We start from the raw sequence: 17,968 nt of genomic DNA, 5'->3' as shown, positions 1-17,968 counted from the left end.
CATATATCCCATAAAATTAGTCAGACATACTGATTTTGAGATCACGATTGTAACAAAGAATAATTGAACGAAGTTTCACAAAAAAAAAAAAAAAAAAAAAAAAAAAAAAAGAGAAAATGGAGAGAGAGAGAGAGAGAGAGGAGGTGAGAAAGAGAGAAATAGAGTGTGTAGGCGACTTAAATGTGTGTAAGGTGTAACAAATGGAATACAAGGACAGGAAAAAGGAAAGGTCACATCAGTGACACAAGACAAGTCTAGAAAATACCCTCTTAACATATTTTTTATTTCTGAAAATCCCTTCCTCTTTCTTTTCCCTACTAAACCCTAAAACCAAAAGAATATGAAGATCCCTCCAAAAAACTTCTTCTGACTCCCCTATATCCCCATACCCCAATAATAATAATAATCACAAGTCATAACTCTCTCTTTTTACATTTTTTGCTTTCTCTCCGTCTCCTTAGCCTCTTCTCTTGGGCGACTTTCTGTGTTTTTTCCCCTTTGCTCGCTTCATTCAACAAAGAAAAAAGCTAAAAACTTCAAGAAACTCTCCCCCTTTTCTTGCACTTAACCTTATATTATCACCATCTTTATATGCTTTTCTTGATATGGAAGCTTAAAGATTGCCCAATTTTAATATTTTCTACTTACTATTACTATATACTTTCCATTCAAAGAAAACTCTTATATTCTGCATGATTTATATATCAATATTCTTGTTCATATACTCCTTTGTTCTTACTACCTAATAGGGTTTAAAGAAAATTATGTCATTCCAATTTGGTCATTAGTAAAAAGTCTCGTTTTAAATCGCATGTGTACTCGTACCTTCTAGCTTGTTTTGACGTGTTGCGAAAAATATTGTTGGTATTTCATACCCTCGATTTTTAGCTAGTTTTTTTTTTTTTTGTTGGTTGCTTTATATTCCTAGTTACTACTTTTCTGTCCCTTTCTTCATATACAGATAAGAGGAGAAGATTTTCTTGAAGATCATCAGTCAGAAAGATAGCAAACTGTTTTTAGCAAAAGGAAAAAAGGGTAATCATTTCATCTATATATATATATACACACTCTAGTAGTAGTAGTAGTGAGTATTCTTTTCTAGTTTTCTGGTTTTTGAAAAAGAAAGCTTTTGTTACACAAGATCCAAGCTTGACTTTTAGCCATCTTTTCACAATAATCGAGCCAGATATATAAACACTACGTGCTGAAAAGTAAAGAATGGTTTGACCGAATAGTGGCACGCAAACTTTCAAAATAATAGACTTAGGAGGTATTACTATTTTAATTTCCTTTTCTTTTTAATTAGTTAGTCCATTTTTTCCACTAAGTTTTTGTGTACTTTATTTTCTCAATATATAAACTTCAATGTCTTAATTTTCTCTTACCCACAAGCATGGGAAGAGCTAGGGGCAAAGAAATCTCTTCTTCGGAAAATTACACTTAGGTCAAATTAGTTTTTACGTATATATATAGTAGATGTTGAATTCGACTTACTTCTTAAAATATATTTTTTTATATATTTTGAATCTTGCCGAGTAATTACTAGAAACAATCTCTCGACCTGCACAAGATATGGGTAAGGTTACGTATACATTATTCTTTCCAAAATTTTATTTGTGGGATTAAACTGGATTTGTTGTTATTGTTTTATATGATAAATTTTGTTAGTGAAAATCCTGCACGCAAAATGTGAATGAATGAATACCAAGTAAGATCTGAGTAGGAGACTAAAATTATGACATTGTAATGAGTGAGATAATATATTATTACTCCATACTTAACAAAGACAAAGCTCTTACTTTCACACTTAATTACACGAGATCCAATCCCAAAATTAAACCCCCCCCCCCCCCAAGAAATATTTTTTAATACCATGCTAGGCTAAGATGGTACTCTTCATAATATTATTTCCTTCCATTTTTAAGCCGTTCATATTATACGTACGTACGTACACTATTTTTTGTTTATTTTTCTAGCTTTTACTACTTTGTATGTATAGGTTGGTTCTTGGTCAGCAGTGAAAATTTTCTCCTCCTTCTGTTTTGCTATACTTTTAATTTCTTCTTCATATTCTTCATTTTTTTTCTGGAATAATAGTATTACCAAAGATTTTGTTGGTCTTCAATTGCAGCAAACAAAGCACAAGTCTTGTTTCTGTTTCCTTTGGTTAAACACAGCAAAAACAGGTACTACTACTTATATTACTGTTTCTTCTGCTCGCTTCTACAATTTCCATTTTTCTCCCCTTTGGCCTTGGAGCATACAAAATATTACTTTTTCCGACCCAATTTATCTACATTTTCACTTCTTTGAGTTTATTTGACTAATCTTTAAAGTTAAATTGGATGGTATCAACTCAAAATTTTAAAATTAAAATTTAAATGTTCAAAAATTATATGAAAGAACTAGAAATGTCAGATAAAAAATACATTTTAGAATTTTGGTCAAAGTTTACATTAAATTTCGAGAAATGAAAAATGTCGCATAATTTGGAACAGGAAATAAAAGGGTTATTTTGGATCTGAATTCCGGTTGAAATTTTGAGAGTTAGTATTATTCAAGAATATATACTATACTGTTTTGGTCCTTTATGTTTCAAAGACCCACAAGGCCAAAACAAGAAATTTCAAGAACCTCTTTTAGATATTCATATTTCACAGCACAAACTTTTTTCCAGATCTTCGTAAAATTTTCCTAGATAATATATATTCACTATAGCATATCCCAATTGTGAACTGTTAACCACTTAACACTATAGACATATATATACACACTCATAACTTCATTAATTTCAATACTATTTGGTTGTACCATTTTTCAGGTCAAACTAAATCAAGACAAATTCAGAAGAAGTAAAACAAGTTGTTGCTATCAATGTCTTCCTCTTCTTCTTCATTATCGTCAAATTCGCCATGTGCAGCGTGTAAATTCCTACGTCGAAAATGCCAACCAGAGTGCGTTTTCGCGCCATACTTTCCCCCTGATCAACCTCAGAAATTCGCGAATGTGCACAAAGTGTTTGGGGCTAGTAACGTGACCAAATTGTTGAATGAATTACAACCTCACCAACGTGAAGATGCTGTAAATTCATTAGCTTATGAAGCTGATATGAGACTTAGGGATCCTGTTTATGGCTGTGTTGGTGTCATTTCACTTCTTCAACACCAACTTCGACAACTCCAAATGGACCTTAGCTGTGCTAAATCTGAGCTTTCCAAGTACCAAAATTTAGGAGGTAAATTCTTTTAATTCAGTACTTAATTACTATATTATTTCTCTACACACTCCTCGTTTCTTTCTTGGGGAAGTTACACATTTGGCCGTTCGGCCTTAATACTTACATATGCTAGCAAACTACTTTTTTGGGTAGACGACTATTTAAGTTAATTTTCTCGTTTTCTTTTTATGGCTTAAATATGTGGATTATTTTCGCTTTTTGGGTCCGAAGTGAAGCCTTGCGTAACTGGTAAAGTTGTTGCCATGTGACCAGGAGGTCACGGGGTTGAGTCATGAAAATAACCTCTTGCAGAAATACAGGATAAGACTGCGTACAATAGACCTTTGTGGTCCGGCCCTTCCACGGAACCCGCGCATAGCGGGAGCTTAGTGCACCGAGCTGCCTTTTTTGGGTCGCAAAGAAATTTGAACCTAGGATTTCTTATCTGTTTTGATACCTTGTTGAACTGCATGAACAACTCATTTAAAAGTATAATGTTGTTAGAGATGGTAGGTAGTCCCTCCCACATGACAACTGTTGGAAAAACAGGATAATCAATGTCTCTATGCAATTTTTCATTTTCTGTACCTTTTTAATGATAGTACTTAATTAAATTAGGGTTTAAGCTCTGTATATTGACAATATAATTTTTTTATACCATCAATGAATTTTAATATGTGATAGCAAAGTGGTTATCTTATTTGCTAGGCTATCAATTAATATTTATCAAGATTATTTACCAGTAATTATCAATAAGTGACTAATTATCTAAATATTTTTGTACACCATTGAGAACTCGTATTATATTATGTCTCGATAGGTATTGCAGGTACTACAACTCATGGACTCTTGGCAGCTGCGGCTGCTGCAGCTGCCACTACCGCTCACCACCACCAGCAATTCAACTTCATGGCTGGAGGTGGTAGGGATCATCACCATCACCTCTACCACCACCATCAGTTCTTCCCCAGAGATCAGTCGCAACAACAACAACAACACCACCAGCACATGATTCGCGCATTTGAAGGACATGGGAGTAACAACTTTGACGCAAGTAGCCTTCTTATAGGTCAACTAAGCCAGTTCCAGCAGCCACGCGCCGCTGGCGGAGATGGCCGACGGACGCCGGTGGATCCATCTTAGTTAGGTTACATAAGAGACTTTGAGTTATTAACTATGAACTACAAAAACAGACACTATATTAAGTTTGAAGATTCTGATAGGTAATACTTGCTTGCCCATGCACCAGAATACTTATCTATAAGTATTTTTGAGAGACCAAATATTGCATGAATTTTCTCTACTGTTGTTTATTTTGTGACTGTTATTAATCTAATATCTTATGCCACTATACTTTTACTATTCACAGCCTCTTTACTGGTAAAATTGAGTACATATTACCTTTCTCATATCCATGTTTATGGAATTACACTGAGTTTATTGTGGTTGTGTTGTTGTATACTTCCTCAATTCTTGGTCTAAAATAGCCTTTATTTTTGGTCAAGTGATTTCACACCTTCTTCTCTAAATGTTTTTTTGTTTCTGATCTAAATGTTTGTTCATTATAGACTAGATATAGGATATTTGGACAAGAATATTCATGTATATTTTATCCGAAAAATATGGAACCTCTATTATGTCTTATATTGCACCATATCAGGAGGACAAAAAAAAAGGACGAAATAATTCCAAATGCGTTGAATGTTCATAACCCAAATATCAATAAAATTATGTTCCCAAATCAGAAGTAGATCCAGTCAAATCGACATTTCTAAATAAAGTAATTAACAAAAAATACCTTTAGAGAAACTGTTACTGTACTGAACTAAATTAGCATATGAAAATCGTACTATTTTTATATCACGTTTTTCTTTCTAGTATTATTTGATTCTCCTTTCTCCTATTTCGAAGGCTAGACGTAGGAAAGAGAATAAGGAGTATTGGTAACCCTAGGACAGCTAAGACCTAACCCTCTAAGTCAAAGGTACGGTATATTTTAGGCCAATGCACAGAAAATAGTTATACTAGTATCTACCCGCATTGAATATTTATATTAAACTATATTACTTTATCATAAATATTACTAAGGTAAGAAAATACTATTAAAGTAAGAATGACTATTAATTAACTACATAATTTAGCGCCATAATCATATTCATGAAAATATGTGTTAGGTATTTATTGAGCCAATGTAAATACCCAGTACGTACGGATAAATATTTAGCAAGTATATATTATAGTTTCATTGCCTTATATAGTTGGATTGGTCACACGTGAGACTCATGTATAGAACAGAGACACCACGAAAATTAAAGAAAAAGATGCGTCACAACCCTAAACTTTAAGGAATTACACAGATTTTGTATGCAAAAAGTTTATGGCATCTGTTTTATGCACTAAGTTAATTTATCATGATTAAATTATATATTGAGATAAAAATTTATATTTATTAATTAATTATAGTTAAGTAATATTATAGTTAAGTAATAAAAACGTATGAAAAAAATGCATCACTCCTTTAGTATAAATTAGGATTCTCTAATAATTTGAAATTTTAAACTAAAACTAGTCTGCATCTATTAGGTACATTAGTGCGACTAATTCTTGATCTTATTATCATAAAAATTCCTATACAACAATCTTTGTAGTATTATTTATCGCATAATTATTTTTGTACTTAATTATCTAATTACATTCATGTAGTATAATTTTGCCTAATTAGTTCGTGTACCTAAACACATTGAAAACATTTAGGATATTTGATATTATCAAATCATATTTTTTTGGGGTGTGATTTTTTTCCTGAAGTCTATATAAATACGAGATATTTTGTGTACCGTTCTTTTTTACGTTACGATTTGCTTTATTGCCATCTTGATATACTCCGTATAATATTTCTTAGGGGCCAAAATAGAAATAGAAAAGAAATACTCTATTCCTGTGTATTATTACTCTCTCCGTTTCAAATTAGATGAGTTTTTTTTTTTTTTTATGTTTTAAAATAAATATGACGTATTTCTAAATTTAAAAATAATTTAATTTTAATACTTATTTTACCCTTAATGAGAAGTTTTTATAACCATACAAATGTTATGATCCCATAAAAATTTTACTCCTTAAGTTTTTAAGATCATAAATTTTAAATTTTTTTTTTAAAATTTTGTATCGAGTTAAACTAATTCGTCTAAATTGAAACGGAACGAGAGTAATAAAGAGAGAGGGTAGAGACAATGATGATTTGCTTTGCAAAGTAATGATGACCTTTTGTCCTATAGAAATGTAAATATTGGCAGTGGCAATTGCAGTATAGGGATAATACATCTCTCTGACACTTAGAAACAGATGCATGCGTTTGTCGTCATTGCCTTCACCATTTACTGTTTATATTATTGCTATACTATCAACAACTCCAAAACAAAATACTACTTCCTCTATTTCAATATATAGTATTTGATTAGAACTCCAGACTTATTGAAATTTTAATAATTTTACGTATTTATATTTTATGTAAAAAATATCAGGTTTAATTGAAATAGTTCGGTATATGTTGTCTCCACCCTAACCATGTCATTTTTATGCTTATAAGAGAGTAATTACTAATTAAGGATAATAAGAAGTTTAAAATTGAATTTTAAATCTAAAAATGTGTCATTCTTATAAATAAGTTTAAAATAGAGTATTACACCGGTGAACAAGTAGAGTATACTCGGGTGCTTGAGAAAATCTTTACGGAACTCGACAAAATGATCCATAATTTTTGGAGAAGGGATGCTTTCTTATCTTTAGATTAGGAAAGCGGCACAACCCAGGAATAACAAATGTTTATTAAAAATATGGAACTCTGCTAAGTGGTAACACAATATATTGAGTCTAAAACAAAATGAAATCGAAATAGAGGTCAAATGTGTGTGTCTAGCTAGTGAACAATAAAGTGAGAGAAAAACCATGAGGTTTCGTATTCAAATTATAGTGAAGATACAAAACAATAGGTGTTTTATTCTATTTACCTTAATTGTAATGGACAAAGTTATTCGATACATGTACCGATAAAAGATAGCATATATTCCGTGAAATAGTCGAGTTGCGCGCAAGTTTGACGATTTTTCATTTGCTATATCCATTGGCTGCTTTTGGGTTGACTAGGGTAAGAGGTCTGGATAGGGAGGGTGGGGGTGTGTTCTACCATGCACTTTCTTAGGCGTAAAATGTGTGGCCTAAGTGTCGTGCATGCATGTTCTCCGGGAGGAAAAAAGAGTGCCTTTAAAAAACTTCTGAAATTTATAGTTCTCTTTTGGTTTTTAACTCCTTTTAAATGAAGTATAAATTACTCCTAAGTTTTTGGTTTAAGGACTGTGTGAATCTTGAAAATCAAAAGGTTGACTGACTGATCAAATCATACTTTCTTTTGCCTATTTTCTAATTATGCTTTTCTTATTTTGATATCTGCTGAACTGTTGAGGCACAGTGCATCACCAAGAGACAATTATTTTCCAATTGCTAAAGCCCACCCAAGATCCAACAATAAAACTAAATAGAATTAACTTAATTAGCCGTCTATCCAAGTGCTTAAATTTAAAATAGCCGGCGGCTATACAATATATGTATAATTCATATATAATATGTGTATAATTGTATATAATCAATGTATAATCTATATATACCAGCTAGAAAAAGTACACATTGAATCTGGCCGACTATTTATGTAACAATTCCTATAACTAAAAGGATCATGACAAAATTTGAAAAGGGATTTTTATACAAATAGCCGGTCGAATTCACTATTTACTTTTTCTAGTCAATATACATAAAGTATTCAATGATTATACATGGATTATATATGTTTTATACATCCACCGACTATTTTAAATGCAAGCACTTGAAAAGGCGACTATTTAAGTTAATTCTTCATTTGGGTGCCCAATGAAAGAGATCCAACTAAATTATAAAATGTCGAAGGAGAGAAAAAAAAAACTACACGCATTTCCATATGTTAGTCAATTTCTAAACTTTTCTCATTTGATTGAAATTGGTGTCAATAATTGTTCTCCCTATATGCTATAAATCCATATGAACTTGGTCCTACAAGATAAGAAGAACACATGAGTATATGTTTGTATTTTGTATATACGAATATATATATATGAATACAAACATGTATGGACGTGAAAATAGTACTGACTAGCCAGTTTTCGGACTGGTAATTGAAAAGTAGCCGGCGTTTGCAAAGTCATTGAAAAATAGTCACTATTTTGTTGCAACACGGAAAATTTCAGCATAATATACTGGAGATTGGTGCACCTGTGTATGAACTTCCGGCATATTATGCTGGAACTCCATCACACGAAAAGTTCCAGTATAATATACTGGAGATTGGAGCACCTGTGTACGAACTTTCAGCATATGCTGGACCAGTATATTATGCTAGAACTCTAGTATATTGTAGAGGAAAAAATACGACATGACACGTGGCCGCTTAAAGGAAGGACACGTGGAACACAAGATGGAGATGGCCAAGGAACATAGCTATTCCGCTTGTCATCGGAAGGAATAACGATCATAAAATGAGTACTAAATGCTTTGCGCCCAGTAACATTTAATATGAAATATTTTGCAGCATTAAGGATGATGGACCGTTACAAGGAATTTGGCATTTATGTTCAACGTTACATCTTCGTCAATGGCCCTCATAATTGACATTAAGAAGGGCATGATGCTAGGATTTCCTTCCCTAGACATAGCTATAAATAGAGAGCTCAGTTATCATTGTAAGGGGGATGGATTTTTCTGGCTAACTTACACTACATTCTATAGAGCATTTTAATACAATTTTATTCTCGCTTTTGATCTTATCATTGTTGTGCCCGGAAATCTTATTCCCGGACTCATTAGCTCTGTTGCTTCATCTACATTCTAAGGCTAAGTATTTCATATTTTATTAGTTATTTTCATTATTTTTTTATCGAATTAATTCACTTATCTAGAAATCACGAACAAATTCAATTATACTATTTTTTGGGTACACAATTTGGCGCCCACCGTGGGGCCTAGACAGTCGTGCAATTAAATTGATCCTTGTCTTTCTTACTAATAAGTTTGATTTTTTTTTTTTAGCAAAAATTATAAAAGAAATGGCAGATACAACTATTAACGGCACACGCAACCCTGAAATTCAAGGGGAGCAACCTCATTTCGAAGATACAATCAGTGACACTCGCAAAGAGGAGAACGACGCCACACCGACGCATGATGGGCGATACCCTCGACAGGTTCGGGAGAGGACTCCTGATGATGCTGATGAGGAGCATGTATCGGGTGCAGTAAGGGTCCTGCAAGAGCAACATACAATCATTCTAGGCCATCTCACGTGGTAGGATTAGGTTATGATGGAACTAAAACATGCGCTATCAGGTGCTTCGAATAATGCGAACAGGCGAGATCCAATTCCTCCCGAGGTTCCCGCAAATCAAACGACGCGGAGAGTCGACAACAACACTCCCAGGGGCGAAGTTGGCTCCCAGAAGGGAGCAAATACGGCCTCAACAACGATAACGACCCGTCCAAGGAGGAACTTTTACGGTTCATAAAGGGACTAAACGCCCGCATGGATCAAATCCTGGGCACCAGTATTGAAAGGCCCGAATTCGAAGAAGTATATTCAATTACCGTAGAAGCCGAGTGCGGCCCCAAAATTAATCCCAAAGCGGTTCAAAATGCCCGAGGTGCCAAAGTATGACAGAACTTCAGATTCACAGGAGCACATTACCACTTACACAACAACAGTGAAAGGAAATGATTTGGCTCCTCACAAAATTGAGTTCGTGTTGCTGAACAAATTTGGTGAGACTCTTACGAGGGGAGATTTAACGTGGTATTCACTATTACCCGAGCATTCCATAGATTCCTTTGAGATGCTCGTGGATTCTTTCAGCAAGGCTCATATTGGTTCCAGAAAGGTGCAGGCCCGAAAGTCCGACATATTCAGGATCGTGTAAGGAGAGTCTGATTTATTACGAGAGTACATCACCGGGTTCCAGAAGGAAAGGATGTTACTATCGGCGGTCCCGGATGAATGGGAAGCCGAAGCATTCACCAAAGGTCTAAATTCGAGAAGTTCGGACGCTTCCCGAAAGTTGAAGGAAAGTCTGCTCGATTTCCAAGCGATGACTCGGGCGGATGTCCAGAACCGGTACGAGTCAAAAATAAGGATCGAAGACGATCAGGTTGGCTTTCCATCATCGACCAAAGGACGGGAGAAGAACGGAGAAAAAATGAAAGATGATATTGACACGGATAGACGGACTTCGAAACACCGATTTTTGCCCTACGAGGGGAAAAAGGTCGTGGCATGAACTTATGGACATCAGATAGGTTCATCGTTGATAGAAGGATCGATCGTGGCCAGAACAACAGATCGATGCAGGATAGAGAAATCTCGGGGTCGCGAGATCCTTCTTACCCAAAGTTATCAGAATATAACTTCAATGTTAGTGTCGTAGAGTTGGTGTCGGCCATGAGGAATATCAAGGAGGCACGATTCCCAAGACATATGAAATCTGATCCTAGTTAGAGGGATCCCAATTTATGATGTGAATACCATGGCACTAATGGCTACTGGACTGGGGACTGCCGACACCTCCAGGAAGAAGTAGCGACGCTGTTAAAGAGTGGTCACCTCAGAGAATTCTTGAGTGATCGAGCTAAAAACAACTATGGTTGGAACAGGGGCGACGCGGAAACCTCAAAAGCAGGAGAAAAACCTCCACGCTAAATAATCAACATGATCTTCAGAGGGAATGAAATTAACGGGGTCACCTTTTCGGCAGCGAAGAAGAAAAAAGTGTGGATAACTCATAGTAAGAGGCTTCGGGAAGACGATATCACATTCACGGATGAAGATGCAGACGGATTACTACTGTCGCACAATGACGCACTGGTAATTTCTTTAAATGTGTCAGATTTTAAAATTAAACGTGTTTTAGTGGATCCAGGAAGTTCAGCTAATATCATATAATGGAGAGTACTGGAGCAAGCTAAACTCACCGGAATCATTATCCCGACAACGAAACTTCTCGCCGGATTCAACCTCGCAAGCATGACTACCCGGGGAGAAATTTTGCTGCTCACGAACGCTGAGGGAGTAATGAAGAGATCACTCTTCGAAGTGGTAGATGGAGACATATGGCAACCACTCGGGTGCAGATTCTTTGGTGCTAAAATTAGTTCGGGCAGGATATTTCTGGCCCCGTATGGAACAAGATGCCAATGAGTTCGTACGCAAAATGTGATAAGTGCCAACGATATACACCACTAGTACATCAACTGGCAGAGCCCCTACATTCGGTTCTGTCCCCGTGGGCATTCATGAAATGAGGGATGGACATCGTCGGACCACTGCCGCCGGCTCCTGGAAAGGTAAGGTTTCTTTTAATTTTGACTGACTATTTTTCTAAATGGGTGGAAGCAGGTCCTTATCAGAAGATCGGAGAACGCAAAGTGGTCGACTTTCTGTGAAAAAATATAATTTGCAGGTTTGGAAAACAAAAGAGATTGCATGCGATAATGGGCCGCAGTTTATCGGCACAAAAGTTACAAAGTTCCTTGAAGACTTGAAGATAAAGAGGATTGCCTCTTCAGCTTATCATTCGAGCGCAAATGGTCAAGCAGAATCAACAAATAAAGTGATTATTCAAAACCTCAAGAAAAGGTTGGAAGCAGCAAAAGGCAACTGGCCCAAAGAATTACTTGAGGTTCTATGGGCCTACCGAACAATGACCAAGTCAAGCATGGGAGAGACCCCTTTTTCCCTTGTATACGGTGCAGAAACTTTGATATCAGTGGAAGTGGTGTTGATACCCAATTTTTCCCTCATATTTTTTAAAATACATATATACTTTTGAAATAGCATTTTTTGCATCATTATTTAGTTTATAAACCTATACACGCATTTTCTATAATTTTTCATAATTTTTTGAGCTTTAAATTAATTTTCTTGTATTTAAATTATATGTAAATATCTAGTAATTATTCTTTTAAATTATTTTGTAATGACTTAGTTACCTAAAATAATTATTTTGCACCTATAATATATGTTTCAAATATTTTATTTTATTCCATATAATTATATTAGCATTTTTAAGCTCTTTATTTAATTTTGCAATAATGGCCTATATTCATATACAAATGCTCCTTATTTATACTATTTGTGTCAAAAATAGTATTTTATATTTTTCTAATGTTATTCATAATCATTTTAGTGCATAAAAAATATTTCACTCATTTACTAATTATTTTTATAAATTATTTTTGCTAAATTACATGTGTTTAAAAGGCTGGGCCAATTTCTAAGTGATTTTTCAGACTAAATTAGCCTAATACCTTAGCCCAATAACCCCAAACCAAATCAAACAACCTTTCTAACCCAACCCGGTCGTGACCCGTCTAATTAACCCGACCCAATCCCTCTTTAAATTATGGCCGTTGATCTCTAAGATCAACGGCCCACAACTACCTACCCTTTTATTTGCCCAACCCCCAAACCCTAATCCCCATTTCCCTCTCACCCGCCTGGAACCCTCCCCCTTCTCTGAAGAACCCTAAATCGCTGCCACTCCCTAAATCCCTCTCCCAATCCCTCTCCTAGTGGGATTCTCCTCTCATTTACTTGCCATATCTGTGCTTTTACGCTACTATTTGTTCCTCTATGGTATCGCTGGGTACTTGCCTAAACATAGCAAGTACTAGCTCACTGATTCTGCCCATTCAATTTCAATCATTTGAATCTGGGCCATATCTCGTCTACATATGTTCAATACTATATTGTGTGAGTCCGATTTCGTTTGGATTTCTACTGATTTACACTTTTCCTAGAAAACTAGGGTTTACCGGATTTATCTCTTAAATCGATTTCAGATTTATTTGCATGTTTTCTTTCCTTATTTGTTGTTTAATTTACTCGGTTTCCTTATATGTTTGTTCGATTTTTGACTGCTATATAAACCCCCTCATTTTCCCTTCTGGGGGGGAGGGGGGGGGACTTTAAAAAAAGAATCGATTCTTACTAAAATTTGGGGGTTTTGCTACTCTCTTGCTTGGTATTCTGTACTGGTCGTGGCTGAAAGCCAAGGCCATTAGCATTTTGTTACCTGTTCTTGGTGCGAGCATTGCCCTGAGTTCATCGAAGCTCTTGGGAACTTTGACGCATCGAGGTTTCTGGGTTCTTGTGGATCTTTTATTCTTTATTGTTGTCCGTTAACTGGTAAGCTACTTGACTCTTGCAATTTCATCCCTATGTGCCTTTGATTTGCATGTGTTCTCGCCTCTGAAATTCCTAGCTTAATATGTTTTTCTAAATTACTTTTGTGCACGATTTTGTTAATTCTACTTTGTTCTAAGACTTTTAGCATCTAACTTCTTCCTAATGCTACTAGTTCTGAGTATGCCTAAGTCCAACCTGGATAATCTGATCCTCTAAGTGTATGGGTGTCTGGATGTTCCCTAATACATGCTTACTTGCTTTCTCCTTAATCTCTATAGTGAATTCTTCATAATTGTGTTAGAAGTTCCTGTGGTAATTGTGACATGTTCGCCTGCTCTTTTGTCCCTTTTGTCACTCAACATGATCCCCCTACCCCATTAGTGATTGACTAAGATCTTGACAGTTATCTCAACTTGATCTCTCTACCATGTTTGAACTATTTTGCTTTATGACATAACTTAGATCTTCTCTAGTAGATTAGTCTATTATATCAATCCCAGAGTACCTACATGTGTTTGCTATCACACACTGTCCTGAATCTCTGCAATGTCTGTCTTGTATGTACAATGTGTTGCAATTTGTAATAAAACCATTTTCTATCGACTATGATCTTGCTTCTATGCTAATATGTTTCCAGTCTATCTTTTATTCATTTGATACCCTGTCTCTTCCAGTGTTTTTCACAATGTCTAAATACTTATTAGCATGACCCTAAGATGCATGCTTAGCTTAATCCGAACCTCTTAGGTCTCAATTGGTTTAATGTCATGAATGATAATCTATGTATATCTTGCAAACTTGCTTCTTCCCCAATTTCATTCAATATGAGGCTATCTATCTGGTGCTTTGCTGTCCTGCTGAACCTACTGGCCTATTTGATTAATTACTCTATATGCTCAATTTGGTTATGTCTACTTTAGGATATGAATGTATCTCCTAACTTCTGTCCATTTTCCTCATTGGCAACTTATTCTATTCTGAACTCTTCATTCTTAGCCGACTGACAGCCAAGGCTACCTAGGTTCTATTATTGTCCTCCCTAGTGTGAGCACTGCTGGGGGTTTAATTGAGATCCTTGTGAACTCTGACACACTAGGACTTGGTCCTTAGTCACTCCTTCAATCTCAAACTGTTCCTATTCACTCTACTTTCCCCTGTTATGTGTTGTGTACTTGAATTGGCTGATTTAAATGGTGCAACACTTGGTGCCATGGTTGAGTAAACTGGTTCTGGACTCCTCTATCGATCCCTGAGTCGTGTATTGAATGTGGCTCTTTGTTGAAGGCCTGGGTATGCTGTGTAAGAGCTATTGAAGGCCCAGGCAATGCTGGATATTTAATAGGCATGTTGTGGGCCTCTTATCGTTGTTATGTAACACTATTACATTTACTCATTATTGGGCATGTAATAATCTTTGTATAAATAATTGAGGTTGTTAGTAAAAGGGAATGGGGTAGATTTTAATATTTACATGCGATGGGTAGATAACATGCCTATAGGACTTAATAATGTGTTTGTTATATGTGTCGTTTACTCTCTATGTACACTATAGAAATCATGCCATTAGGAGAAGCACACACTCACACTACTTCTCTACTAGCAAAGCATGAGCTCTAATGCTTCAATTATCCTTGTTGCTACATGTTATTAGAAAACATGCCCATAGGAAATAAATATCGTTGAACTTTCCTTCAATTTGCATTGCTGCAGCATATATACTAGCAATCATGCCTATAGGATTTGGATCACATCATTTGCTACTGTATCGCGCTGTTCAGTAGAAACCGCACCTATAGGACTAAGTATAACAATAAAATAAGTTCCAACCGTCAACTGTTAAAGATCCTGCCTATAGGGTATAATTACTCGTTCTATATTAATGATGGACCTCTAAAAACTATTTACTGCTTGTTTATGCCACTGTCATCAAGCATAAGTAATTCCGGGCTCCTCCCAATGGTCTTTATTACTCCTTACTGCGTAAGTCACCTAAATACAACAGGGTTAATAATTGAAAACGTGTATTCTCAATAATCAGCGTGTATAATCCTGTCTATAAGCAATGCCTGGCCTCTGAAACTGCTTGTGTACTTTGATGCCTTGTCATATAGAAATCATGTTTATAGGGCTTAAGGTTCTTAATTCAGAATTGCCTAACGTGAAAACGTGTCTTACGTGCATTTGTTGCTTAAGTGTGGAGGCAAACTTGAGCCCCAAACTCGAGCCCTTAATTGTCCATACTTGAAATTCAATTTGTTTTTGTATGTCGCCTAGTTTTGACATTTCTGAGCAACCTAAGTAAGGTCTAGAACCACCCAAATAGAGGTCCAATACCTCATAGGCCATAGGTATGGGACGGGTAGTGCACGCATAGGGTACGATTTAGAATTGAATTAGAGCGCTTTTAGGTAAATAACTTTAACATAGTAATTGGGTAGCAGGAGATGATAGTTTGTGCCCACTGAATAATATGAGTAACTCCCTATCTTAAGGGAGTTGCAAAGTATTATTTATGTTGCATGAGGTGATCCTTTAGGCTAAAACACTTATGACCCCCCCCCCTCCCCCACCTTCTCTTTATATGTTGTTATAAGATCTAAATAGTTGTATCCCTATATTCGCACTAAGATCTGTATTAATCATGTTGTAATAAAGTTCTTTGACTTCTGAATTTCCTTTGTTTATTTGATCACCTAGCTTAATCGTAATTCACATAATCTTAAGTTTGACCGGGACCCATAGTTGTGGACCTCGAGGAGTGCCTAACACCTTTTCTTTGAGGTAACTTGAGCCCTTACCCGATCTTTGGCTGCGTTGACTAGTCAAACAGAGTTATCTACATAATAGGTACCCTAACGTACCTTAAAATCGTTAGGTGGCTACTCTTCTCCTTTAGCACTCTATCTCCCATTCTAAAAGGAGTTGTCACGTGTTGAAGCCCGCTTTCGCGAGAAAAAGGGGCGCGACAACATGGCGACTCTGCTGGGGATTTACTCTTAGGCTCTTACCATAATGAACTTGGCTTATGTGGATTAGTTTTCTTTGTTATAAAACGCACATTCCTTTTCCATCTTTATTTGTTAGATTTTCTATTACATGCACATCCCTTTCCCGTTCACCTTATACATACCATTTGAATTCCTTTTTGAACGTTATGGGCATAGCAAGTCATATCGCCTTCATCATGATGAACTTGCCGTTACTTCTTTGGGTTGGATACACCGCCGAATTATTGTTCCCATTATCTGTTTCTTGGGGTTGCTGATATTTCTAATGAAAAGGGGAAGATCCACACTTGCTTAGCCATGGCCGCTAGGACTCTAATGGAAGGAATTGTGGGACAAACTTACACTATCATCCCCATGATCTTGGCCGAAATGTACCGAGCTCTAGATCGATGCAAGCAGGGGTATGGGCACTTCGAGGGTTGTAATTTGTTGCTGTAGGTTTGGTTATAAGAACATTTCTAGAGAGGTGAATATCGTCAGGAGCTTCTGCGATGACCATTGAATGACTACATAGCCTACCATCATCCAAAAAGAATGACATTTATCCCAGATAGGTTCGCGCAACCTGGAAGTGCTGTGAGTTGGGTGCGTTTCTTCAGCAATTTGACTGACGAAAAGGTACATTGGATGTTCGAATGGTTCCCTAGCAGCGAGTTCATCATCAGGTAAAGAGAAACCACTCATTTAGTGTTGATCGAGTTAAGAGAAATCTATCCTTATGCTCCTATAAGGGTAATGAGGCAAGCGGGAAGAAAGCAGGTTATACCTCAGTTTTCCAACATGGTCCAGTACAAAGCAGACTTTAAAGGGAACATTATTCTGTTCAAGTTCGAGGCACAACATATGTGGAATCAAAAGGTCATTGTAGAGAGACATTATCGAGCCAGACAGGTACCATGCCGGCCATGTATACTTCTACCCATCATGGTTGGAAGATGATATTGCGGGAGATGTCAAGCCAGGGATTAATCTGAAAAATAGGGTTATAGATGACATTGCTGAAGCACAAGTCAAGTATAGGATGTTGCGCAAGAGGGTTTTCGAGTCTGAAGATAGGCATTTGGAACAACACAAAGTGGATATGGAAGAAATCAATGAATGGAAAGAAATTGCTACTAAATCAACAGAAAGATTGGAATATTTGAGCAAGGGTTAATGGAACTTGATGGGAAGATGAGGAAGAGGCTCTCGGATTGTCAGAATACGGAAGGCAATGAGGGAGGGCATCTAGCAAGGGCTTACCTACTATTGGACATGCGCGACCTGGGGAACTTGATTGATGGATCCAAGAAGGCCAAGCATGGAGAAGGTCCCTCTGTAGCCAAGTAGATTAAGAAACTGATGTTTTTTACTACTTTTTAGCTTAGTTTTAGATTTTGATTGTAATAAGGCAAATGCCATTAGTAATTTTTCTTATTATTGTCGTTTTAGTAAGGATCTGATTCATTTTCGCATTAATGAAATGACATAATTATTGGCATCAATTTT

General features: G+C 36.2%; 1 protein-coding gene across 1 annotated transcript; it reads left to right on the top strand.

The window, feature by feature from the left end:
* Positions 1 to 304: 304 nt before the first annotated feature.
* LOC104104900 (protein ASYMMETRIC LEAVES 2-like) lies at positions 305 to 4,579 on the top strand. Its single transcript, XM_070175335.1, has 4 exons — positions 305 to 1,035; positions 2,132 to 2,186; positions 2,822 to 3,235; positions 4,038 to 4,579. Exons 3-4 carry the CDS (start codon positions 2,875 to 2,877, stop codon positions 4,358 to 4,360), a joined length of 684 nt encoding a protein of 227 aa, XP_070031436.1. The 5' UTR covers positions 305 to 1,035; positions 2,132 to 2,186; positions 2,822 to 2,874; the 3' UTR covers positions 4,361 to 4,579.
* Positions 4,580 to 17,968: the final 13,389 nt, after the last annotated feature.

The sequence above is a fragment of the Nicotiana tomentosiformis genome, chromosome 5, assembly GCF_000390325.3.
Source record: "Nicotiana tomentosiformis chromosome 5, ASM39032v3, whole genome shotgun sequence".
NCBI classification, from domain to species: Eukaryota; Viridiplantae; Streptophyta; class Magnoliopsida; order Solanales; family Solanaceae; genus Nicotiana; species Nicotiana tomentosiformis.
This window is presented reverse-complemented; position numbering and strand designations above follow the sequence as displayed.